At 42.8% G+C, this 26,128-nt stretch overlaps 1 protein-coding gene across 1 annotated transcript in view; it reads left to right on the top strand.

Annotated features, from left to right (window-relative positions):
• The first annotated feature begins 13,174 nt into the window (after window positions 1–13,174).
• The window catches only part of ace (angiotensin I converting enzyme (peptidyl-dipeptidase A) 1), a 28,037-nt gene continuing 15,083 nt past the window's right edge, over window positions 13,175–26,128 (top strand). Inside the window, exons 1-7 of the mRNA XM_088906264.1 lie at window positions 13,175–13,578; window positions 18,593–18,763; window positions 20,727–20,820; window positions 23,899–24,042; window positions 24,333–24,524; window positions 25,256–25,353; window positions 25,918–26,090. Coding sequence (XP_088762390.1) covers window positions 13,369–13,578; window positions 18,593–18,763; window positions 20,727–20,820; window positions 23,899–24,042; window positions 24,333–24,524; window positions 25,256–25,353; window positions 25,918–26,090 — 1,082 coding nt within the window. The 5' untranslated portion in view covers window positions 13,175–13,368. The remainder of the gene's footprint in view (window positions 13,579–18,592; window positions 18,764–20,726; window positions 20,821–23,898; window positions 24,043–24,332; window positions 24,525–25,255; window positions 25,354–25,917; window positions 26,091–26,128) is intronic.

Below are 26,128 nucleotides of genomic sequence, written 5' to 3'. Positions count from 1 at the left end.
CCCTCACCATCATGTTTAGAAAATGATGACGATGAATCATAGCAGCTCCACATCCATGTTCCCAGATTGTGTCCTGACTGTGCCAGTCTTTCGGGATAAAGGGTACAGTCCACTTCTTTTACCCTGGAAGGCCACATTGCGTTGCTGTGAGTTTCAATATACTGTACAGCCAGAGCTACTGGCTCCAACTAATTGTAATCACTGCCCCCTCTAGGATTAAAAGGCAAAAAGGTAAAGAAATCAACAGCAGCAATTTTCACAGTAAACTGTACTGAAGCATTTGTGTTCCGGTGTGATGAGTAAAAAGGGTCAGTAGTCACCCAAATAATTACTTTAATGTTTTAAACACTGCATTTAAGGTTAGGAGATCTCTATACTATTGTATATACCTATTCATCTAGATCTGTTGAGGCCTGTTAACTCGTCAGGCTTCAAAATACAGACTCTGAACCATACTGAAAATATGCAAACAGGAATTTAGTCGTAGGTGGATTGCTTATTTGCTTCATTAAAAACATGCACGCATGCAAAAGGGTTTATTTGTAATAAATGTATGCTGGTGTGTTTGTTTACATGCTTTAAATTACATGCGCTGCTTCCTGCTTGAGGTCCAGCTTATCCCTGTGACTCTCGGAGGTAATCATAGAAAGGATGTCTAGACGTCCCCCGGAAAAGGACTGGGCCACAGCGGAAATCATGAGGAGATGCAGGAAAATTAAGGCTGGTGATATTTTCCTCAACTTATCTGCAAGAAGGCTACAGGGTCATATTTGTGGAGATGGAAGCCCATCTGAGTCTAGCCTGAGGTCGATGTCTGTGCCTTCAAGATAAGAAAATCCCAGTTTTAAGGCAAGGAGACTGGCAACATGTCATGCAGGAGGTGTGTCTTAAATGGAGGCACACACATGGTTTATTCCAGAGGTCAGAAAAACAAGAAAGTATGTTAATGTTAGTTTTGGCTCCAAGCGGCATGCATTATTCTTCAGAAATAGAATTACACTATTAGACAGAAAGAAATTAACATCTGAATTAAGTGTTACAGTTCTAAATTAACATCTGATGCTTAATCACTGCACACAGCATGATATAAAAAATGTGATTTCTTTTTTTCAGTTTCCAATACGTTAATAAAACATTATTAAAAGATTAATAGACATTGATACACAGTAATATTGATCATCGTTAATCTGGTCAGTGGAAGGAATAGTGATCAGTTGATCAGTGTACTTGTTTATCTACACTGTCTACCATGCCTCATTGTATTTTTAGTTTCTCACTGACACTTCTTAAATATTTTGCTGTAATTTCAGACCAAAACATTGCCCAAGTGTTGAAAGCTGGGGCGAAACAATGGATAGCCAAATAAAGGTATGACATCAGTCAAAAGAGACAGACTCGCCCACATGTTGACTTGGGCTGTTTTTTCCATGTGTGAAAAGTGTTTTCACTTGACATTGTTCACTTAAACTGTGCAGACGAAGTGTTAAAACGTCCTTAGTACTGTACAATATATGTTTTTGCATTTCTGTATGAGAGCATGACATTGTGGGAAGGCCAATCGTTGGAAGATTGGGAGGAAAAAGCATTTTGCAAGAGGAATATTTAGCGGTCCCTCCCTCAGGCCTGGAACATGCCTATGTTGTGAGTCAGGCTCATGGAGTCCTGGGGCTGGGTGATGGTTCACTTTCAGAACCTTTACTCCAGGGCCACCCCAACTGGCTCAAACAGTAACCCCCAACATTGAGATGTTGCAGGGCCATGCCTGGCCCATGTCATTAACCCAGTTGTGGCCTAGATTCTCCAAGGAAAGGAGGGCGCTGAGGGTAGGAACTGGGACAAGTCAGTAAGGGCTCTCTCCAGTCCTACTGAAGCAGTGACCCCTGCAACTTCACCGGTGACAGGCAGGCCGCCTCCACCCTTGTACCCTTGGCTCTCTTGTGTGTGACCCTGTAGCCCCTTGAAAAGGTCAAAAGCCAAAGGGCGCAGAGGTGGGCGGGTCAGAGGAAGCTGTCCACACTGCCACTTCCTCTGAGAGCCGAGATGTGAACACGCGCGCGGCTGGCTGTTCCAAACCGAGTGGGTGGCGTATCAGAAGAACGTAGCCCGGCCATTCTCAACTGTAAGAAGAGAGCAGGGAAGCAGGCAGACGCTTCCATGTCTCGCTTCCTGTGGGGAAAGTAATGGTCGGCTCTGAAAAGGCTCCTGTAAAGCCAAAGTGCCCTTGAGCTGGAGGCCATCAAGCCAGTTAATGGAGCATAGAAGTTTATTCCTGCTGTCCCCTTATCTGTCTACGCGTTACTATGGGGAAATTGAAGGAAGGCAAAGTAATGATCAAAACCAGCAGTGTGTTCTCAGCAAAATGGCTCTGCTGGGCTGTGTCTTCCAAACAACAGTAACTGGTCCTGGTGGCAGAGATGCCACTTGATATTGGGCTGAGGGGACATTAAATGTCGGTGCTGAACTCGAGGAGTGAAGGTTTGTGGTCTCAGAGTGTCGGGACAAAAAACGATGCGTTGATTTCTTTGTGCTTTATTCATTTCATTCTAAAATCCTTCCTGAGCGTAAAGGCAGAGTGAAGTGCGGTGAGGAATGATAAAGGATCTGCAGAGCTCGTTGAATTAATGTGAAGAGGACAGTGTAGTGCAGTTTAATACGTCCGTGGTTATAAATATGGTTAGCCCAGGGGAACGGCTCAAGAACACCACGCAGTTGTGGTGAGGGTTTAAAACTGAAAGAAACAGCTAGATTTGAAGTCTTTAGGAGAAACTTTAAAATCTAAAAAAAAACCTGCATATTTGTTTGTATTTCGTAGGCTAGAGCATGTTTTGTACTTGGTGATCCCTGGAGCAACTCCTGGACTGATTGGTGTGATTAGCAAAGAAAGTACAACACAGCAACTACTGTATGTCCACAGCCGGCGTTGATGTGAGTCACTGATTCAATGTCATTTTAAAGCACAATTAAAAAATGTTTTTGTGTTCCATTAAAGGGAAATGTCCCTCTTTGTGTTGGGCTTTAAAGTGGGCAGGAAGTTTTTTATTGTGGTTGGCCAGGGCTTGCATGTTGTCTGCACTCTGACTTCACCCCTGATTAGATTAATGGAAGGACGGCATCACTCACAGTCCCGGGGGTCGATCCCTGGAGGTGAAGAGTTCAGGGCAGCAGACTGCGGGGCGGTCTTGGTTACACACGCACAGGGGAACGTGGCGCGTCACGGCCCCACATGAGCAACAGATGAGCTTCACTCTGATGAAAGAGTACGGAGGCGCTGTCAGTGGGGATCTGAAACACCAGCAGGCTATATCGCGGGGCTCTTCCCTTCTCCTGTGGAGTTGGAAGTTTACATCTGACCTGATTCCCACACAGCTGTGTTTATCTTTCCCCTTTCTGAGGCTGGGGCGACTCTTAAGAAAAGCCATGAATTAAAGTATCCATGGCTCATTATCATAATCATTCTAATGCACACATCACTGCTTGTTTTATTCAAAGTCTACGAATAAGATTGTCATGGGCCGATCTGAGCTCAGCTCTCTGATCCAGGCATCAAGGGTTCGAGCCTGAGTCATGTCACTAGCTGACTGTGACTGTGATTCTCCAGCTGCTGGCACACGATAGGCTGATTGCCACTGAGGGAAGGATGCGATTGGTCAGCTAGAACTCTAGCACTGAGCTTCCGGTACTGTGTAGCCTCTGGTGTGTTGAAAGAAGAGGGGAGGAAGGTAGGCAGGTCAAAGTAATCTGCCTAAAATTTCTCATTCTCACCTGTGTGGTAGTCCTATTATTCTTGGATGGAGCCAATAGAGCTTGATTACTGTCCTTGATAACAGTAGGAATGAAGGCCAGAAGACTAAAGGCAGTCCAGGACCAGGGCTGACTTAATTCAACCTCAGCTACTGTACATACCGACAGATCATCTTCTCCTTTAATTCCATCATTTGATTATATACAGTACATCAATCAGCCCAGAGACAAGTTTAGCTTTCTTGCTAAGCACAGCACCCAGTGCATTGAAGTTCTTGCCCATGGTCTCAGCCTCAACCCGAGATCTGGGGTATTCAGCTGTAGGCTCTTGGGCTCTGCGGGCAGGTCCTTGAACAGTATAATCAGAGCTTTCTTGTACATTCGTTCCCTTTACTTCAGTCTTCTGGGGTTGAATTATTTCACGAAGAATTCAGTGCTTTTGAGGATCCCAAGGTGGCGAGAGGCGGCTTTGTGAGAAAACATCCTGTTAAAGAGGAAAACAAGGGGGGAAACTGGCAGTCGGAGGGAGTGACGTTTCCGACTGGCTACTCTCTCCATGTGCCAGCTGTTCAGTCAGCCCAGGTGTGCCGCATTTGTACCGTTTTCTTCCTCATGAACAGGTGGCACGAGGATGTTTATGGAGTATTTAGACATGACGAGATGTGGTTTAGCCCGCTCGGCTGGGGGCTGGGAGTGAACCAGGGGTCACGGCAAGGAGGGGGCTGGAGTGGAGGAGGGGTGCGTGAGGGGACTGTGAAAGTACAGGTGTGCTTTTGGGAAATGAGGTTAGGAACGATTAGGAGGCAGGACAGCTGTGGAGAAAGTGAATTGTATATCATAATCGCTCCCGAATTTTCATTTGGTCAACAGCAATTGAGGCTTTTTATATTCATTTCAGATCCGGTCCCCACCAAAAAGACTGAAGACATGCTGGTACGGTTAATTGACTTCTGTAAACGGGCCCTGGTGTGAGTGTGTCTGTCCTGCGATTGACTGGCCTGTTGTCCCACATTCTAGTCCAACATTTGCACGACTGAGTGAGTGGGATGGCAACTTCCATCGTCTTCTCCGGAGGGACTTGGACCTCAGGTGCTCAGTCCTGCCGGTTATAGGTCTGTTCACTCCCCAGTGCCCCGCTGAACCCCACTCGCGCTGGGATTCCTGCCCTTTACTTGCATGTTGAAGGTGAGCTGCTTGCTTTTATCGACGGACCACGGTCAGGTCTTTGTTAAGGGTGGATCTCACCTTGTGCCCAGTGCTTCCTGGCCCGGGACAGGCTCTGGGTCAGCCTGGGTCAACCGGAATCGGATAAGCGGTTATTGAAAGTAATTCCAGTGGGGAGCCGCGTCAGCACGCGCAGGCTGCAAAGGAACAAGTAAAGGTTTATTCCGAAGAAAACAGAAGAAGGCTCCACAGCCAAAACGCTGCGTTTCTTTTCTTTTCAGCACGGAACGAACCTTTACTTGTTCCTATTAAAAGTAATATATTGTGTCCAGACAGGGCAGTGTGAATGTGAATTGAGTGAGGATTTTCAGCATTCACGTGTGATCTGGGTGTTTTCAGTGTTTATAAAGTCCTACAGAATAGTGAATGTCAGGTTAGACACCAGTTGAAGAAAGATATTGTTCAGCTTCTGTTTATCTGTGTTAATAAATTAATAAATCAGGCCGCTGTAGGTGCTTACAAAGTTATCTAGATTTTAAAGTCCAGATTAATAGTTTACTGATACCTGGTGCAATAAGTTATAACGCAATTTCAGCTACAGTGATGTTTTGCAATGGCCTGTCAGCATATTCAGCATGCTTTAAAAATGTATGTATAAAAAGAATATCTGGCAGCGTTTAGTGCCCACTGAGGAGACAATATGTCTTTGCAGCACGGGAATGAAAAAAAGGTTTCAGACGAGAGCAGGGCACTGGTCCCATTCTAGCCTGTTTGGTGGGATCATGAGCTTGTGAAGCTGGAGAACAACCCAGCACTCGAAAGGCTGAAGTTGAATGTGTTGACAAAAATACTGCCTTTCAAAGGAATAAAAGGCAAAGCGTTGCAGTCAGACACGCCCAGGAGCTCATGATTTATATTTATAGTATTTGTCTTGATCTTGGGTAACACTTGATTAATATGTAATAGGTTAGAAACGCTTTGTAAGTGGAATTTGATAACTCTAATCTAAAGCAATATATAAGAAAATAAGATAAGATCACTTTATTGACCATATACAATCTCTTGTATTAGGAATTTGTCTTTTCGCATACCCCAGCTTGCTCTCCATGAGACACACAGACAGGGAGAGAAGTTTGAGGTCAGAGCGCTGGGTCAGCCATTTATACGGCGTTTATATCTGTCCATTGTAACTGCTTCTTCCAATTTAGGGTCACAGGGGAGCCGGAGCCAATCCCAGCAAGCAACAGGCACAAGGCAGGGACACCAAGTCCATCACAAAGCCGACACGCAAACACTGACATGCACACATGCTCACACTAGGGCCAGCTTTCCCAGAAGCCCATTAACCTAGCAGTATGCCTCTGGACTGTGGGAGGAAACCCATGTGAACACAAGGAGAACATCCGCAGTCCAGACAGATACTGTAGCTCCCCAAGTCTGGGATTGAATGTACAGCTCCAGGACTGCAAGGCAGGAATGCTGACCACTGTGCTACAGTATAACGCCCAGCACGTATTCCACCTGCGGTGAAATAAGACCACACCTTTTGGAAAAAACCACAGCATGCATTCTAGAATGTGTTCAGCAGGGTTTACAGTTCAAGCTCATAGTAGGATTCAGTTTGCCTGTCGCCGTTGGCAAACGTTCGTGAAAAAAGGACGAAAGTCAGGGTCCATTACAATGAGTTTTGAAACTTGGGTGAGTGATTCGTAATTTCCTAACAAAAGAGACAAGAACATTATTGGCCGGTGCTGTGGAAATATTGGAGAGGCCTGTAAATCAGTCAAGAAAGCACAGCAGAATCCCACACGGTACCATTGAGCCCACCTCACAGAAGCACAAGCCCGAGGGAAGAGAGAAGCTCCCAGCTGTGGGTTTTGCCCCGAATGTACGGACTGGAGTGCAGTGACTCCGAACAGCGTCCCTGTTGAAAGCGGTCAGGCTACACGGCGTTCTGTGAACAGGTCATGTTTCCCTCCAAAACCCCGACTAGCAAGAGGAACATAGAGGACTGCGGGTAAGACGGCTGGACATACGTGTACAGATTGGAGGGGAGCGGAGAGCTTGGAAAGCAAAGGTGGAAAATCTGAGATGGGCTGGGAAGTCCCGAGAGACCTCTTGGGCAGAATTCAAAATCCAGCCCACAATCAAAAGACTCAGGCTGGAGTTTTTTTTTTGATATTGTAGAGGTGAGAGAGAGAAGGAACTGGCGTTGAACATGGAAAGCCTGAAGTTGACATGTTCAGAGAGTGTTCGGTAGCTAATCAGGACCAAACGGGCAAGATGTTCTGAACAGTCCTGACTGAACGTGATCAGCAGTTGCCAGGAATCGAGGAATTGAAGCACCTGGGCACTGTATCAGATTGCGAACATAGTTTTGGTACATAAACGTCCGTTGTTAAGACACGCCAACAATGTACATTCTTCTTTCACGAAATTGAACTATATTTTAAAACTGAGACAGTTGAAGGTCAGGGAGTTGGTCTTTTATACAGTAGGGGCTTCATCAAAAACATATGGATCATCAGGGTTCTAGTCTGGTTGCCTCAGTGCTGGGAATCAAAATGTTCGGAACAGTGCAACGACCCAAAGGATCAAAATTGTGTATCTTATGCTTGAAAAGCCTGAGGATTTCTTAAACAGGTACACAATAAAGATGTAGAGATGGCTTCTGATAAAGCTCGTTTCTTATTCTTCCTTGGGGGATGTAGATTTCACTATAAAAAAACGAACACGTCTCAGTAGTTGTGTGATTTGACCATGCTGTTGAGAGCTTAATGTCTGAGCACATTTTTAATGTGTGTGTTTGCGAATTACTAATGGCACCCCATGTGAATTTCACTTAAGGGGAAATAAATGATGTTATCTGGTTTGGTTTCATGTTTGCGGAGTTAAAAAAAACCACACACACACACACACACACACACACACACACACACACACACTCCCGTTTCCAGAAAGACTTGCTCTGCTGTACATCCGAAGCAAATGTGCTGGGGCCGTTGCCTCCTGCCTTTTTTCTTTATGAGATTGTTATGCATGCAGATCCCTGCCAGGGAAACTGCAGAAACGCGCCGAGAGGAGGCCAGGCCAGCAGGACTTGTTTTTTTGCTCTGCTGAAAAGCGTAGCCTTGAGGTGAGCACGACGCCCGCCGGCTCACGCAGTCACGCCACGGCTCCGTCTCCGTCGGGGTTCCCACTTCGTTTTTTCCCACCTTGGGAGGAAGCAAGCAGGCGAGAGATAGACGGATTCCCCGCGGGGATCCCTGCCAGGACCTCGCCTGCAAGGCAGGGCCGGCAGCGAGGAGCCACGGTCTCACACGCAGAGCTGTGCTCGTTCTGCATGGTCACTCGGGCCAGACGCTGCGGGCGCTACACCCTGATTGGCAGTTCTCGTTTGCACACCCCAAAAATGAAGCACCATGTAGTTATTTTTGCAAACATATACTGTAATTAAATCATCCCTGGCTACTACAGGCCTGCTGCTCGCGCTTCACGAATGTGTGTGTGTGTTTTTTTTTAAGTAAATGGGTGTAGGGTGGGATGGAGATTTCGACTGCGGGAGGTTAAGTTTGAACTGGGAGTGCATGAGGGCACAGTTAAAATATCGGGTGTTCTTGAAAATCTGCTTCAGTGCCATGGACGTAGTGTGTAATTATTTGTTTGCGTCTGTGCAGTAAAATAATCTCTCTCCATTCTTGAGTTTTTTTTCTGCATTAAACACCACTCATCTGTTGTTTTTTAATGACCCTTTCCTGTTGGTTGAGTTATTTTTTCAGCTCTTTTTTTCTCACTTCCTTTGAGACGTCGCGAGCTTGATACTCGATTAATTGATTGGCGTAAAAATACGCTTATGCGCGTTATGGAATCGGTGCATTTTGGAGAGTGTTGCGTTTCATGTTTTTTGCGTGTTAGTGGTTCGGGATGGGTTGGGACGGTTCTGGACCTGGGGTGCTCTCTGTGTGGAGTTTGCATGTTCTCCCTGTGTTCCTGTGGGTTTGCTTTGCTAGCTGGGATAGCCTCCAGCTCCCTCATGACCTTGTGCTGGATAAACTGGCTAGAAAATGAATGAATGGATTTTTACCAACATCTTATCTTTATAAAAATGTTTTTTTTCCATGCACGCTCATTTTATTTCTTGTATTATTTAGGACCAGGTGACATCTGGCACATAGGACACAATAAATATTAAGAACCACTAAAACATTTTTTTGCAAATAGTGTTAATACTCCTAACCCTCCCGTTGTTCCTAAAAATATACTAATAATTTATTTTACACATAAATACTGTATGTACTAGTGTAAGTGTAAAATCTGTAACCCACGACGCATTTTAATATAGATTGTTTGAAAGATTTGATCAGAGCTGCGAAAAAAGGCGCGAATGAAGACGTCACGTGACTCGCCTATCCCTACATTCCTGCCAGACCTCCCGGTACTGGACAGCGAAATGGCGTTCAGAGACGAGCCAAAATACTGCAAAATACTTTGTTTTAGGCATAAAAATGTGGAGTGGAGGTACAGACGTTGGACTACAGGGTTGTCGGTTCAAATCCTGGCCGAGTCGTTTCTGTCATACTTCTGAACAAGGTATTTCATTCATATCGCTATAATAACAGGTTCAAGATTGTCGTAAATATTATATACCCTTACCAACATCCTTATCCGTGTGTGTTGAAGGGAAATTGAAGTTTAAATGGATTGCTCGTGTAATTTATATCTGCCTCTAATAAAAAAAAATCCGGATGTTTTCTGTTTTCCAAATATTTTTTTTTATTATATACGCCAAACAGTTTGAAAGTTCCTGTTGTTTTAAGACGTGTAGTCTTATATCACCTGGAGGTGATTTCGGCACTGAGCCGGGAGAATGAGTTTTGTGTTTAATTATTTTAAAAACTTAACTTAGGATTGTAGAGTTTAGTGGGTTCAATTGTCAACGCTGTGTTGTCATAAAAATAGCGCGTACCACTCAAGAATAAAAACGTCATGTACAAATACTGGATAGAGGAAATAAAATCAATGTTAACTGCTGGCCTGAAAGCTGAATTTTGTAGCGGATAAAGAATATATTTTTTTTAATTGTAGACAATATTGTTTTGAACCTTAATTGTTTGTTTTTTTTAAACGAAAACACAGACCTAGAGCTGTGAAAAGGCTGGTCGCCAGTGTACCACACACTGACAATACACTGTATTGTGCTGCGCTGCATTGTTAAAAAAAAAGGAACAAAATGAATTCGAACAATGATGCTGTCTGCTGTGTGCATTTCCAGAGGCAGTTTACTTCAGAAAATATTCCCTCCTTCCACCTTTGTAGGCTTGGAATTGCTAAAAAAAAAACCAAACAAACAAGGATGCCAAGGAAATTCGTGTCAGCAAGGGACAGAGGTCAGGTCTGAAACATTGCAGTTTGTGTATTTAAGCTGCCCTGCTGAAGACACTGTCCAGGCTGATGCCTTGTGGGTTTTAAACCAGACGAATCACAGTGACTCAGAATGACCTCAGTGCTGAGGTCAGTGTCGTACAAACCGTGGAACTGCTGACAGAGAAAGGTCAGGGATGCTCTGGTATCATTGCAGTACCCAGGACAGATTACAATGTGTTGTGAAAGGAAATCTCTTTACACCAGGAGTCTCCAAAACCAGTCCCAGAGGTCCGATATCTCTGGAGACTGCAGGATCACTGGGAGTGTTTTCTTCAGTCCAACTCGGCTCTCAACAAGCTAAACTGGCTTGACTGGACCAGTGCAACAAATTCTCTCAGCTCTTCAGGTGATGTTTCTTGAAAACCTACAGTTTTTGTACCGGTTACAAAAATGTGTATTGCCCATTGTCGACCCTGCAGCCCTTATTACCTCAGCCCTGGGCCTGGCTGTGGCACAAAATCGGACAAAATCAGCTCCATACCTTTCTCAGAAGCATTGACACAGGGACCTGAGTGTTAGGTATTTTTGTTACATCTTCTACATCTAATTATTTTCCCAAACAGTTTTCAATTTGCTCCCACTCTTACCTTCTTTTCTTACTGAGTTGCTTGAAGAAGCATTTTGGGTTAGTCTTTGTAGCGCCAGAAGCAGTGTGTCCCCAAGATGGCCCTGGAGTGCCTGAGAATTACAGGGGGATCCTCAGGACAGATTGGGGAATCGCTTGGCGAAGGAAGTGACCTTTCTAGAGAGGATGCATGTCATGCACCACAGGAGTGCAGCAGTCGCTGTGCCTGTAGTCCCACTTCATTCAGTCAAGCGAAGAAGTGAGAAATAGCTTCACTGATGGATTTGAAAGGGAAATCCAGAATGTGTAAACCCAGAGTGAAATTTAAACAGTAGAGTTTACCCCCTAGTATTAATCGGCTATGGACTTTATTCTTCCTCTTACTCTGACAACACTGAGTCAGAACTTCAGTCATCCGAAAGGCGGCAACTTCTACTTCCTCCTTCCTCCAATCCTCCATATTGGGGCATTGGATAGGAAGTCCCTGAAGGAATAGCACTAGTGGTACTGATCTACCAATACCATCCAAGGCAGCAACATGATTTTCCTTAGAGGTCTCCCAGCCCAGTACTGACCAGGCCCATCCTTGCTCATTTCTGAAATCTGAGGAGAGCAGGCTGCAATGGGAACTTTTAGAATATACTCTGTTAAACACAAGTACTTTGGTCAGTGTCCCACATGTATTGAAATAAATTATTAATGCAATGGAGCATATATTCAGATTGACAGTAGTACACAACTTTCCAAAAGGAAATACAGAACATTTCAGAGTCATGTAGTGTGAAACAGTTTGTTGCCAAGTATTACCCTTTACGGCAAAAGTTTTCCTGAGTACAAGTCTAATAAATAAATAAGCACTCCAAGCACCGTACTGTGAAAGCGTAGCACTCAAAAAGGATTGTTTATACAAGGACATCTGCAGGCAGGTTTGTCCTAATTCTCATAGTGTGCAAAGAGTCTGTTATGGTGACATCCGGCTTTTTTGGATCTCAAATGTTTTCAAAGGGGGGTGTGAGGATGATCAGACTTACTCCTCTGGCTAGTACTTCCGGGTCCTTTATCATCGGTTGTGCTGCAAGCCCCATACTGCCTAACAGGAGGAGCAGTGCTTCCCGGAAGAGTGACGTGTTTTTCTTTTGTTACTCCCTCCAGTCAGTTCAGAATCGTCGGTTGTCTAACCAATTTAACACTTTTGAAGTTACTTAAAAACTTAAGGGACTTAAGTTACTCGGAGACAATACTGCAAGTCTGTCACTGTTTTAGAGCTCGACTGGTCTTTGTGGAAGGAGGCACAGTGGCGCAGTGGTTAGCATTGTTGCCTGGAAGCGCTGGAGCCCTGTGTTGAATTCTCGACCTGGGGTGCTGTCTGTGTGGAGTTTGTTCTGCCTGTGTTCCTGTGGGTTTCCACCCGGAGCTCCAGCTTCCTCCCACAGTCCAAACGCATACTGGTGCGAGTGTGTGCGTGTCTGTGTTTGTGCCTGTCTGCTCTGCGGTAGACTGGTGTCCCATCCAGGGCGTGCCCTGCCTTCGCCCGTTGCTTGTTGGAATAGGCTCCAGCTCCCCTGCGACCCTGTATTAAAAAAAAAAAATGGTTAGAAGATGGATGAATAGATGATGTGGAATCCTCATTTAGGTCATGGTAGATTATCTGTGAAGAGGAGCTGAGTCCATCGATTGTAAACAAATCTTTGCGACTCGCTGAGGAACATCGTCAGTCATTATGTCACTGAAAAGATATCGGACGCCAGGAATAGTAAACATGTAACTGGAGTTTCGTTTGATAAGTAACTTCTTCTTTTCACCCCCTGAATCCCCGTGCGCATATTCCCTCTCCTCTCGCTCCCCTCCCCTCACTCTCTCACTTTCTCTTCACCCACAGCTGAGGGACAGAAAATCGGGAGCGTGAAGCATGAAGTCCCCGGCAGCTTAAGAGATATAAATGAGGCAGCCGCACCAGCCAAGGACGGTTCGTAAACCTTATCTCACTACTGCCATTGCAACAACTCCGGGGCTCTGGGAGAGGAACCTTTTCTCTTTTCCCTCTTCGCCATTCTGATGGTTTCTGGAGCTGATGAACCAGCAAGCTACAGGCAGGCAGGTACAGCGCGAGTGGGGAAGAGAGAGAGAGAGAAAGAGGGAGGGAGGGAGGGAGTGACAGAGTGAGTAGGCTCTGTTATCAGCTTGGGCTAGCTGAGGGAAGGCTGCAACAGAAGTGTGGGTTGGGTTAAACCAAAGAAGCTGACACTTATAAGGAGCTGGCTGTGACTGATCATCATTGTACAGCGGGAGAGTGGGAGAAGGGAGAGTGTCGGGGGATCCAGGGGGGCACACCAGACGACCAACCCGAGGGTCAAGGGAAGAGGGGAACAGAGCATCAAGACCTTTTCTGTCTCCCATCTCTCGCTTTCTGTTATTTTCCTGTTTTCCTTAGTTTTCCTGTATTTGCCGCTGCGGCAGGACAGACCTTGGCTGGCATGCTTTGGGTTATGTGGGTTGTGCCCCTCTTTGGGCTCGCTCATTCTGTATTGTTATTTGAACTACCGGGGGATTACCTAGCCAATGAGACGGGGGCGTTAGATTTCGTGAATGACTACAACACCTCAGCTGAGCAGGTTTTCTTCCACAGCACCAGTGCCAGCTGGACTTACAACACCGACCTGAATGAACATAACCAGATAGCACAGGTAAGGCAGATCTGATCTGTTGGTTTACCTTTTGACGTGCACAGAGGTATGGCACTGTTGTCTGCGATATAGTAGGGTGGTAAGTGGAACACAAGTGCTAGTTAGGATCTCTGCGTTTTAACAACTATCGGTCAGTTTCAAGAATATATATATTTTTTATTCTTGTGACATTTACTGAGGGCAGCTGATAGGAGTTAGGAGCACGTTTCGGTCTTTCCCTGCTTCCAGGCTGCTTAGGCCTGTTTGTGGGCATCTCTAACTGCAGCTCTGGGCTGGGACTGGCTGAGCTGAGCCCCATTTTATTGTGGCTGAGCAGCTCGACCAAGCTATAGTTTTGCTTCATAGCATGCAGAGTGCACCCTCTAATCCTTGGTTACCGCAGCCCCACGTTTCTTATATACTTAGATGAAATGATGTTGTGGCTTGGGCGTGACTGAAGGACGCAGGAAATAAATCTGGGCTTGTGTTAGATGAGTTAGGTTTGTAAATAAAGGGTGCTGAAAATTCAGTGGAACAGATTATGTCTACTGTAAGTACCCTAGCAGTGTATGATGAAATGAAGAAAAGATTGCATTACAGAGATGCAGTCCAATGTAAAAAAGTGGCATTTTATCACTTGGATTACCATGGAACTGAAAATGATATCCAGTTTCTTTTTTACATACTGTGTTGCATGCCTTGTGATTGATGATATTTCATATTGTAGCTCATAGAGTTGCAGTTCAGTCTGGTCAATTGTGTAGAGAGATAAGATGGTTTGTGAAGCTGTTACCCACATACCAATCACATTATGCATGGGAAGCTAAAGCAAAAAATAAGCATAAATCCATCCAGATGGGAAGAAAAGAGCTTTAGGGTGGCAAAGAAAATAAATGTACAGCAGTGTTAGATGCAGGCATTAGTTTTAGCACCATATCATTTGATAAGGAACAGTAACTGAAACAAAACCTTTGAAAAGGAATCTAGAAATACCTTCAAAATAAGATCTTGGTTTCACTGATACAGTAAATTACAAATTTAGGTTGCAGGTTCAATACATTCTTTTAAAAATCCCATCAACTTCTGCAGAGAGATCTGGAATATCCCCAGGCGTATGCTTTCATAGCCCAGTACTGTCAGACTCTGAAATAAAGTCTGACTTCTGTGTCTTGATCCAAAACAGGAGATGACTGTGTTGGAATATTACAGACAGCAGCACTAACACAGAAAGCCCACACTTGTGCTTTCTGTAATTGAAGAGTAACATCAAGAAAGACACGGGTCAAAGCATTTGTTGCCAGTGGCTGTTTGTTTTCTATAATTGAGCTTTTAAATTTGTGGCTGATGCTGTGTTAAGAGAACGTAAATGTTGACTGAACAGGCTTGGGCAAAATGATGTTTTTTCTGACTGTAGGGCAGATTTCCAATCACTATTCTCACAACAGATAGAAATAATTTTTCACGAATGTACACATCTGATTGGGTTCCATTTTTATCCTTCTGCTCCAGAAAGTATAAAAAGAAAATACATTGTGCCCCATTGTTGTATGGGAATTGTTTGATAAATGTAAAATATTTATAAATACTGCTAATGTGACGGCGCTTACCTCTTACACCAGGCACGACAACTTATAGGTTTCCATAGTGGTGGCTTGTGTAGGAAACACAAAAGAATCACATTAAAACATTAAATTAACTCTTTTGATGCAAAAAGGAAAAACCTGAGCCCTGACCATACTAATGAAAGATGGTGTTGCAGTTGAAACCTGAAGCTCATTATACCGGTGATGCCAGTGGAAGTTGCTCTTTATTCACATAGAAATCAGCTGCACCTAATTGTGAGGGAGAATTCTACCTTTGACCTTTTCTTCTTCTTTTGCTTGCTTGGACGGTGTGTGAACAGGCCGCCTAACCATTGGAGAGAAATTAATTTCGTAACCATTCTAACCACTGTAGGGCTTTTGGAAATTTTGTCAAGTGGGTAAATAATCAGTATCTAAAAATAAGCCACTTAAAACGGCTCCACTCGAGGTGGGCAAATTGACAATCTCGTCAAAACCTTTTTAGCAGTTATAGAGCTGAGGGCCTGGGAAAAAAAAGTCAAGTTTTGCTGTTTTGTGATACATTTCACAGTGTTCCGCTTTATAACGTGCACGTTGGCTCCCAGCAGTGCGAGCTGAAAAGAGCTCCGAGATATTTTCAGGGCTGGTGCACATGCCGCTGCTTGGTAGTGTTTTTAGCTCATTATGTAGATGAACCTGGAACCCTTTCCGATTCCCAGAATGCATCTTGACTCCTGCTAAACGCATACAGGCAAAGGTAAAGTCTGGTGCTGAGCACAGTGGCACACAGGGCCAGAGCTTATTCTGGTTACTGGTCTGTTAAGCAGACTGAGAGCATGTGACTCCCAGGAGTGTCTGCAGTGGGAAAGTAACCTGTTAGTTCTGAGTTCAGAGTTTACAGTATCATTATGTTTATGTTAAATGTCTCCCTGAAGTCTCTAGCAAACCTTTTACTCATGATCATCTGTTTTAATTAAAGCACTGCATCTGTTTTGTTGTTATAATCATAAGGATAATAGGATTAATTGGAGTCTTATTCAGTATATGGAAACGAAGACTGATTTTTTTTAAGCTTCTGGGTGATGTGCCAGAACACAGCCTGAATGTGACAACCTGAATTAGCATTAATTGTTTAAATGTTTTAGGGTTGTTAAACAACACTTGTCCTGCAAAACACCAAAAATAAAAACTCTTTCATTTTTATGGTGTGTTTCTATGATTTTTAATGAGGAAACTGTAATTCAAACTGCAATTGTGGTCGAGCTACTGGAATTCAAGTACTGTAAAGCTGAATTAAGAGACTCTTAGAACCACTTCCCAGGTCATCAGACATTCATTTTTTTTAAAGAAAATTTGTATTTTTTGCAGTTTAAGAAGAAGCAGTATTTCGTTTTTTATAATTCATTCCTAAATATTATTTTTAATACCATAAAAACAAATACACAGTAACATTATTCTTTATTTGGCCAGGGAGAGAACAGGTTGTCAGGGCTTCTGATTTATTTTTGTCTACACTGATCTCCTTCTCCTAGTTTCCAGCATCACTGAAGATGGGCTTTGTGTTATCTGTTGTTTGGAGAGCTTGTGGAGTCAAGACCTCATATATAAAACTCTGTTATCATAACTTTTTGCAGGAAGCATTTTTATGTACTGCAGGGGCCTAGAGGACATCTAATATCTTTTGTCATATCTTTGCAGTGTTTCGTGAAGAAAAATTGGTAGTGTAAAAAAAATACTTTATAAAGGTGCCAAGCCAGCGCTGAAATCGAAAGGAGGTCAGTGTGAGGTGACAGTGAGGTGGAAAGATAAAAAACACTTTTGCTCAAGTGCTACCAGCTGTAAAGCAGACATGGGGGTTAACAGACAATGTTCTCTGATTGCTGCTTGAATTATGGAAACAGCTACTTTCTAAAGTCGGGGAAGATATTTTCTCTAACTGATGTAAAAAAACACTGCAGATTTAGAATTCAGTTAATACCTTCAATGCTGTTTCAAGATATTTATTGAATTTAAATCAATTTCTCAAGAGTGTGTAAAAATGTAATGGGCACTACAGTGTTTTAGCGAGCATTCTTGGTAGGTTAGTGATAGATTGCAACTTTAAATTCCATTCATCTATCAAAGTGAGATCTTTTGCAGCAAATGGAGTACTTCTCTTAGGTTGTCATGTAGAGGGTCTGTTTTGGCCACAAAAGAGTGTGTACTGATGTAGAGGAGCTGCTGGCAAGGTGTTTTCAGCATTCTTATTCTAGAAAGCACTGAAGTGTTGAGTATATTTCCTGTCAAAGGCTGGAAGAGCTGTCTTGCAAGTCTGACAAAGGCTCAGTGTTCAAAACTGTGATACTGTATTCTTTTTCTCTGCGAACTACGTTCAAAACATAAACAAAAAAAAATGCACCTGTTGGGCTGCCAGTAGCTGTAACAGCTGTCGCATCACAACTTTCTTTTAAAATTGATATTCAAACCATCCTTGTATAGTACAGATGCAGCCATTCAAAACGAGCCAGGTATGCTGTGGTAAAACACAGTATATATATGTATAACGCTGTATTTATATATACATGTATAGTATATACTGGAATTTATAGATTATATAAATGTGGGGAGATGCAAAAGAAGGAGAGCTTAATTTCATGCTAAAAAGTATAATAATTATACCTTTGTCATCTTTGCCATAAGATGTTTATGAAAGAATCCTTCATCCAGCTGTGTCCTGATAAAGGATTAAAATTTTTATGTTGAGCATAATGTGTTACTTATTCATCGTCGCGGTACAAAAGTCAATTTGAAAAGCTGCCGAACTGTGCAGTGTTGAACTCAATAATTTTGTGTAAGAGAGCACTTAGGCAGAGTTTAATGACATGCAATTATGTACTGTATGCATTTAAATTATCTTTAAGGTAGGAGGTGATCGGGAGGGTTTTGTCTAAGGTGTTTTCTATAATACAGTGTATGACCTCCGGCAGGTTAAATGCCTCAAAGTTCTTGATGCAGAAACGGATTCTTAAAAAATGATACTGTATTAAAACGGGAGAAATATGGTGATGTTTGATGTACACAATGTCAGTAGTAGTTAATGCTCCTGTCTCACAGATCTTAGGTCTGGGTCCAGATTTTCTACTCTTCGGTGTGAGGTTTCCATGTCCTCCTTGTGTTCCCGCCCACCCTTCTAAAAAGCGTGTGGTGAAGTTATTTGTAATTGGTGTCTCTAAATTGTCCATGTATGTGTGATTGCATGTGATGGACTGGACTGTGTACCTGACTTGTGTTCTTATTGTGAATAAGCAGCTTTCAGATAGTGCTTCTTATCTTCGACCATTCTTTGATATTCTTTCATGTTTCGGTAGGGCAGTGAATGTTGGTGGTACTCATTAAGAAGTAGGCTTTATACCGAAGTATGTATTAAAGGGCTCTGAAGTAATGGTCACGTGACAGACCCTCACCTGTCCCTGGCCTGGTTTTGATTTCTGCAGGTTAACGCCTCAATGGAGGAGCAGGCCTTTGTGGAGGCCTGGGGAAAGAAAGCCAAGGAGCTCTTCCCCACCTCGGTGACGGACACCTTCAAGGACGCTCAGCTCAGAACCCTCATAAAGAAGATCAGTGTCCTGGGAGCAGCTAACCTCAACACCACGGAGCGAAAGAACGTGAGTGCCCTGCTGCAGTGCATCACGATGCAGCGAGAGTGCCGAATCACTCACTTTGCAAACATGGTTCACTCACTCCGTCGAATATGTAATTAGGCCATATTGGTCATTAAAAGTTATGTCAAAAATACACATAGCATATTCATCATTGGCTTCTGTAATACATGTCGAGGCATTATAACCGATGTGCTAAATTTCTTGTCTGTGCAGAAAGAGTAAATTACGGTTTATTGTTTCTGGTGGAAATGCAGGTTGCACACTCTTTAGAAGTTTGTGCTTGAGCAAAGCACTGCATACATCCATAAGGGTTTTTAAATTGCACTGGTTTCTGTACCAGGGCTTGGCATGGAAACAGCTTCTGATGTCAACTTTTGCCAATGGATGCAAATGCTCAATGTTTTTTAGTTTAAGCAAATTCAGATTTATTAAACATTTTTAGCACTTACCTCTCTTTATAAGGATCAATACAGCATATTGGTGAACAGTCAAGATGTAAAAGATCAGATCTTTTATCTTTTGGAATAAACATGCATTTAATATAACCGTCATGTACACAAACCTAAACTGTTTTACACTTTCAGTGTTGGACCCTACTCACAGTAACATTTTTCACCCTTCCTCACGTGAAAGATTCAGCTTGAAGTGAAGGTTTTTGATAGGGATTTTGAGTGAAACGTTAGTTACAGAACAGTTTTGTTTTTTTCAGACTTTGATACCTACGAGAGATTTTTTTCATTTTTTAATGTTTTCCTTTAATGGCATCAGAAATCCTCGTTCACATCTGATCCACTAATTGGCACCTGAAAGTTGTGGTTTTCCTACGAATCAGGCTCTGGATGTTAATGTAATCATAAGGCTTTTAATCTGAGAATCTCACCAAGCCAAGCATTAAAAGAACTTCTTGAGCCCTTTTCATGCCCGGAATCCTGTCTTGTTATACAGTCATGCCTTTTGGCCCTTGCCTCCTTTTAATCAGTGACAGTCGATGTACACCCATTGACAGATAGAAATGTGATAAGAAAAAGATTTGCAATTTTAATGCTGTAGCATCATGTAAAGTGGAATAAATGTAGTTAAAACAGTTTAGTTAAAAAAAAGTAGTAAAAACAGTTATAAGAATGAGCCCATGCAGATATATAAGATCAGGTCAGCTGTCCAAAATTTATTGTGATTCTAGTCCCACATTTTTTTAATGAATCAAAGGGATGAGAGATTGTACAGGTGTCTTCAAAGTTTATCGCAGACCCCAGTGCAACAGCTGTTGCATTGGGAACCATCATTATTTTAGTGAGGGCTTGTTTTTAATGGTGTAAAGAGCCATGCACTAAACACTTCAGGGTGTAATATGTTTTACTGTGACTGCACATCGAGGAAGATAAGTAATACACATGATACACATGCTGTGCCTTCCATATTCATACGCCAGTGACAAAAAAAATACAAATTGTGTCTAATTTAAAAACTGTGAACAAAGTGCATTGTGGTCTTGAAAACAATTCACAGAGCAAAGTCACATTTGTCATTAATGATTAATTGAAGTCTAGAAAACACATGGGTCACAATTATACACAGCCTTGCTAGTATCTTCTGGCATGGATTACACTGACCAGATGCCTTGTGAACTGCAAGGATCTGGCACTTCTGAGGGCGAATATTGACCTTTTCTTCAGGTAGAATTGCTCAAGGTTCATGAGGCCCCTTAGTTTCCATTTGTTAACTTTTGGATTCGGCATCACTAGTGTTCAGTTGGATTGAAACTGTCGGTCTAGAATATTTATATTGCGTGCAGTTAAAAAATTTCTTCATCCCATTCGATGTATTATATATACTGTACAATCCCAAAATGTACACTGTTTTTTGTATTCAAGAATTGAGGGTCAGTTTAAATGACCCAAGAAACCATAGGGTGCAGCAAAATGGTGTTCTCAGAAGTATGTTGATCTGTTGTTTTCTCTTTTTCCAGTACAACACCATCTTGAGTGACATGGACAATATTTATTCTACTGCTAATGTGTGTCCACCTGGAGAGAATATTACATGCTGGTCCCTTGAGCCCGGTATGTACAGCCCTATAGCCGCTTGACCATGTGCTCCTGGACGGTTCACATAGTCACTTCAAGTATAGAGCCTTTCACTCCTGTTGTGATACTTGCTGGGGTCTTATGAGCTTGTGCTGCTGCTCACTTTCGAATTCAGAAAATGTGTTAAAAAATTAACCTATTTTTTTCTTTTATTGGGTCTTATAATATACTTTCTCAATTTTTCCTTTAAAAAAATCCAATATGTGTTTTTTACATCTGGTGCCAATTATTTTGTTTTAACTTAAGCGCTCTTGTTCCTGCACTGAACAGCACTGGAAGGGAAGGTGGTCTGGGATTGTCTCTGTCCTGCTTATGCCAGCACATGTGTTTGATGTATAAGAATGAACTGCTTTGTAGTTTGTTAGCAAAAATTTGGATGGCCGTTTCCTGAATGTAATTCATTTACTGTGTGCTATTTTAAAAATAATGTATTTTGTTTTCTTTTGTCATCTGTTATCTGGCTTTGTTTTATCTGTGCTCCTGTGTGTGTTTGTAGTCTGTGATGCACCTTCCTTTTTTAGTATTGGAGATTGTAAATAAAAACAGGGTTTGATAAAATAGGAGAACACTACATGCTGGGATAAAAAAAAGGAGACAGAGGGTCGGGGTCTGTCAAGGGTACTTTGAGTCTCAGAAGTGCTGGAAGGTTCATGGACAGGAAGATATTAGGGATGAATAAAAGGAAAAACAGGAAGAGGAAAATTCAGCTCTGGAAGTCTCAGGGGATTCTTCCTCTTCTTTATCCAGCCTTGGGATCTCTTTGTATACAGGGCTTGAAACTCATTTAGGCTCTGCAGCTCCGTTGACAGAGGCGTGCCTGTAATGGTGAAATTATTCCAGAGATGTGCAGACGTGCTACTTGAGCAGCTTGTGAGCATGTGACAAGCACTCTTTCTAAAATTGATTTTACTTATTTATTTACAGGAGAGATTTTTTTTTTAAATTTGGAAAGACCTGTTTTTTTTTGTTGTACACCTTCCCAATTATAGAAATTGGCAGCCAGTTCTCAGTACTCCAGCGGAGACTCTCATTTCAATTGGGAGAAAATTTGACAGTAAAGACACCACTGCAAGCCTGTTAGAACCTGGCAAGTATCAGGACCTGCTGTTTACCAGCATGCTGAGAGAGCAATGAATGACCAGTCCTGCCCTTACTCTGGCAGCTCACTGCCAATAGTGGGCCACCCCTTAGGGACCTATGATTATTGTAGGTTAAGGACATGACCCAGGTGTGAACTGGTGGTGACTGGGCCACAGCGTACAAACCTTTCTTTTGATTCTTCCAATGACAATCAAGTCAAAAGTCTTATTGCTCTGCTCTCAGTGTAAAGTAGGGATGAGTACATGACTGCTTCTTTCAAACCAGTTTTTAAAACTGTGAGCCCCACCACACTTACAGTTTAAAACCGAAGACTGATTGACCTCTCACTGAAACAAAACACAAAATAACAGGATCCCATCAACCCAGGAAGACTCTGACTGGCTCAAGACCAAGCAATCCTTGGCGTTCTAACAGTGCATCCTCAGTTAGGGAACATACGTGAGGCACACACAGCTGCTGAATCAATCCTAACCCCTTAAATGTACATTTGATTTTAAAGAATCATTAAAACAAGAAATTCGCATGGAAGGTTGCACTACACAAACCAGACTTGTACCAGACCTTTCCTGATGAACAAGCACCTCTATATTTCAAGAAATGTGACTAAAAATTAAAATGACATATGAAAAGTTTATTTCCTTTTGCTTTTAATGTTGTCCATTTTGCTGGTATCAATGCATAACTGCACACTGTCTGTTATGCGTCATTAAGTGTCACTGGGACGCTTTACATTTCTCTCACTCCTGTTTGTGTGGTATAGATTTTTTTTTATACCAACTATAAAATAAATCTTGTTCATATCCCTTATTCTATTCCACTGCCAGTTCAGTTGGTTGTCCTCTGTCATATGATGGCAAATTCCTGATTTAGCCAGTCCTGTTTGTAGCTGTTCTAATGTGTCAGAAGAACATCGAGAGGCTGCAACGACTGGGATTTACGGGACTTTGTTTACTTGCTTTGTTATTTTTTTTCTGCCATTGTGGATGCATTTAATTAAGTTGCTTCGAACTTTGCCAAAGTAAACAACTTAGGAGGTCGTGATCCCTGACAAATTGTCAACATCCGACTCTGTCAGTACTGTTCTTATACAGTATACACTTCCAGGTTTGGTTTGTTGTTGCTTTCTCTGTTCTTTGCTGTTGTTTTCTTCATCGTCCATCGTGTGCTATTTGTGATATCCCTGTCCGTGGTATTGTGATTTTTATTATTTTGTAATGATGATAAGAGTTGCTGAAAATGGGGTGATTGCAACACTATTTAGCATGATTGCATTTTAAATGCTGTGGTCATTAGGAGCTTTCATCATAAACAATCCCCCCACCCACCTCTGGATGTTGTCCCAGGTTTGTGTTAATCACTTACATACGAAAACGGCTGATCTTCATCGGTCAAGGTCTCTCAGCACATTGGATTGTTTCTGTTGCTGGCTTCCTCTTTCTAGGCTGTGAAAATATACAGTGGAAGCCTTTGTTTCTCAGCAGTTTTCTTTATGCTCCACGGCAGACTGCTGAAAATAGGATTTGGCTTTACCTTAATTCTTCCTTTTTTTAACTTATTCTTTTTCTGTCCCCGCTGTTCAAGTGCCACTGCAATGCATCAATTTTTGGTGCTCACCAGCCACAACTGCTGATTAGTGATCGTCCCATGGGATTGTTGACATACTTTTTGTGTTACAAAGGCATGCCTATAAGTGCAGATAATATTGGCCTGTTCTTCTAGATAAACCCTTAATCCTGAGTATCTGGGTGATGCGAGAAAGCCGCACTGAACTAGAATCTTTTAGATCTATAGCACGTGTGTTGGATTTTCCTCTTTATGACGGAACTTTTTTATTCAGGTGCTTGTGTGTCTTTAGGACACTGTTGTGTATTGTTGGGGAAACTATTTCCCAAGGCATTAGTGCACTTCCTGTATCCTCGTGCTCATCGTGTGGCTGTGGGCTTGACATTGCAGACATCGTAGACCTGATGGCCACCTCTCGGAACTACAAGAAGCTCCTGTATGCATGGGAAGGCTGGCACAATGCTTCGGGCATCCCGCTGCGGAAAAAGTATCCAGAATTTGTGGAGCTCAGCAACAAAGCTTCGAAAATGGATGGTAAGATAACACTAGCACCCTGCTAGATAACGGTCTACCTTTAGTTGAAAGGGTGGAGCAACAGTCAGAAATTATGGTTAATATGATAGTGAACAGAATTCGGGTTCTCTCCAGGTGCTCCCCCAGATGACTTGGAAGAAGTGCATGCATCCCTCTTCTGGCAGCTATATTTTAATGGGCCATATTTCAAAACTAGTTAATCCGTAAAATACAGCTAGCAAAACAGACTGACGGACAGAAATAACTACTGTGTTGTGGTGGTGTTGCTTAGCACTGTGTCCCTCCCTCAGGCTTTGATGACACCGGTGATTACTGGCGCTCCTGGTATGAATCCCCCACCTTTCAAGAAGACCTGGAGAGAATTTATCAGCAGCTACAGCCTCTGTACCTCCATTTGCATGCCTTTGTTCGCCGCAAACTCTACCAGCGCTATGGCCCCAAGTACATCAACCTCAAAGGACCCATTCCTGCACACTTACTTGGTAGGTCGGCCTTTTCACTGACTTGAGTTTTAAGTTGTGCACACAAGCTACAGTAAGTTTTTTTTTATGACTGAATGACTGATAGATTGGTCGATTGTCCTTTTTTTAAAGAGATATAGCTCAAGGTCTGTTGTCCACCTCTCACCCCAGCTTTTGACTCTTCGTCTCTCCCAGTTTGGAACAGCCAGGTTTAAGTCTCCCAACTGTGCATCCAGTTTGTGGCCAAGAAGTAGGTCTTGTGGGGCAGTGAGTTATTAAAGTCAGGGCTAAATAGTGGTTGAGCAAACATTGTCTGTGATGCATTCGGTCAGGTGTACCCTAGAGAGCTTATAGTCTCCTATCCATGGGAACAGGGGTATTATTTGAGTGGAAACCATAAAGTGTGCCTGCATCCCCAATCCAAATCCCCATGCCAGATGATGAGATTTAGTTTAGTTTAGTGGAAGGCATCCTCAAGTTGTGACTGTACATGGGAAGACCCCTAAAGAGCTGGCATCACTCCTTGGCAAGCAGTCCCAAGGTCCAGGTTATGGTTTCCTCTGCTGACCTGTGTCGGCTGGGACTCGGGCCCTCACAATAACCTGGAAATCCTCTGAACTTTTATGTTCTAAATCTTGTGGTTCGTTAGAGAAGCTAGCTGCAGACACAGTCAACATTAGTCTTACATTAGCACACATCTTCACCGGTGCAAACGTGGACTGACTGGAGTGGTGTCTTGATGTCTTTTCCAGGAAACATGTGGGCTCAACAGTGGAACAACATCTATGATATGATGGTACCCTTTCCTCACAAGCCCAACCTTGACGTGACACAAACTATGGTGAATCTGGTGAGTGGACCTATTTACAGCATTATTGTTAACAGTATACTTAATCAGGTTTTCGAAGCGCAGGGTGTGTTTAAAGATTTGTGGCTTTACCGTTTGTAAAATCTGTTGGAACTTTTAAAATGACTAAATCAGTTGATTAAAAAAACAGACTTTACTTTTGGAGACTCTTAACTGTCAGTTAACAATTAGCTAACCTTTTACCCCATTGGCTGGAGTCGGAGCACTAAAGGTGCTGAATTCTCTAACATAGGTACTTTACATTGACCGCAATATTAAATCATATTTGGACAATAAGGAGCAAAGGAGTAGTAATGCAAAGTTGGCCTATTTTATGTTTTTCCTGGAAAAAAATCATATCAGGCGTGATTTGTTTGAATAAACCTATCAGTTGAAGAAAAGCGCAAGCATTTTTTTAAATTTAAATATAGCAGCTGCTTCGACACACTTGCCCCAGATCAACATGATTTCCCAAATTTGACATTTTGCCACTGTAATTTAACTAATTGAAGAGGAGGTCTGTCCGGGAGCTCCCATATATGTGATGCTTTCTCTCTACCTTTGTAGAACTGGAATGCAACCCACATGTTCCGAGTCTCCGAAGAGTTCTTCACTTCCCTAGGCCTGATTGCCATGCCACAGGAGTTCTGGGACCATTCCATGCTGGAGAAACCCACTGATGGCCGGCAGGTTGTGTGTCATGCCTCTGCTTGGGACTTCTACAACCGGAAAGACTTCAGGTGAGGAGACGTAATTGCCTACATATAGGGATGCAAGG

This window comes from Atractosteus spatula, chromosome 26, assembly GCF_055471065.1.
Source record: "Atractosteus spatula isolate fAtrSpa1 chromosome 26, fAtrSpa1.hap1, whole genome shotgun sequence".
Taxonomy (NCBI): domain Eukaryota; kingdom Metazoa; phylum Chordata; class Actinopteri; order Semionotiformes; family Lepisosteidae; genus Atractosteus; species Atractosteus spatula.
Note: the sequence above shows the minus strand (reverse complement) of the source record. Positions and strands in the feature narration are given on the sequence as shown.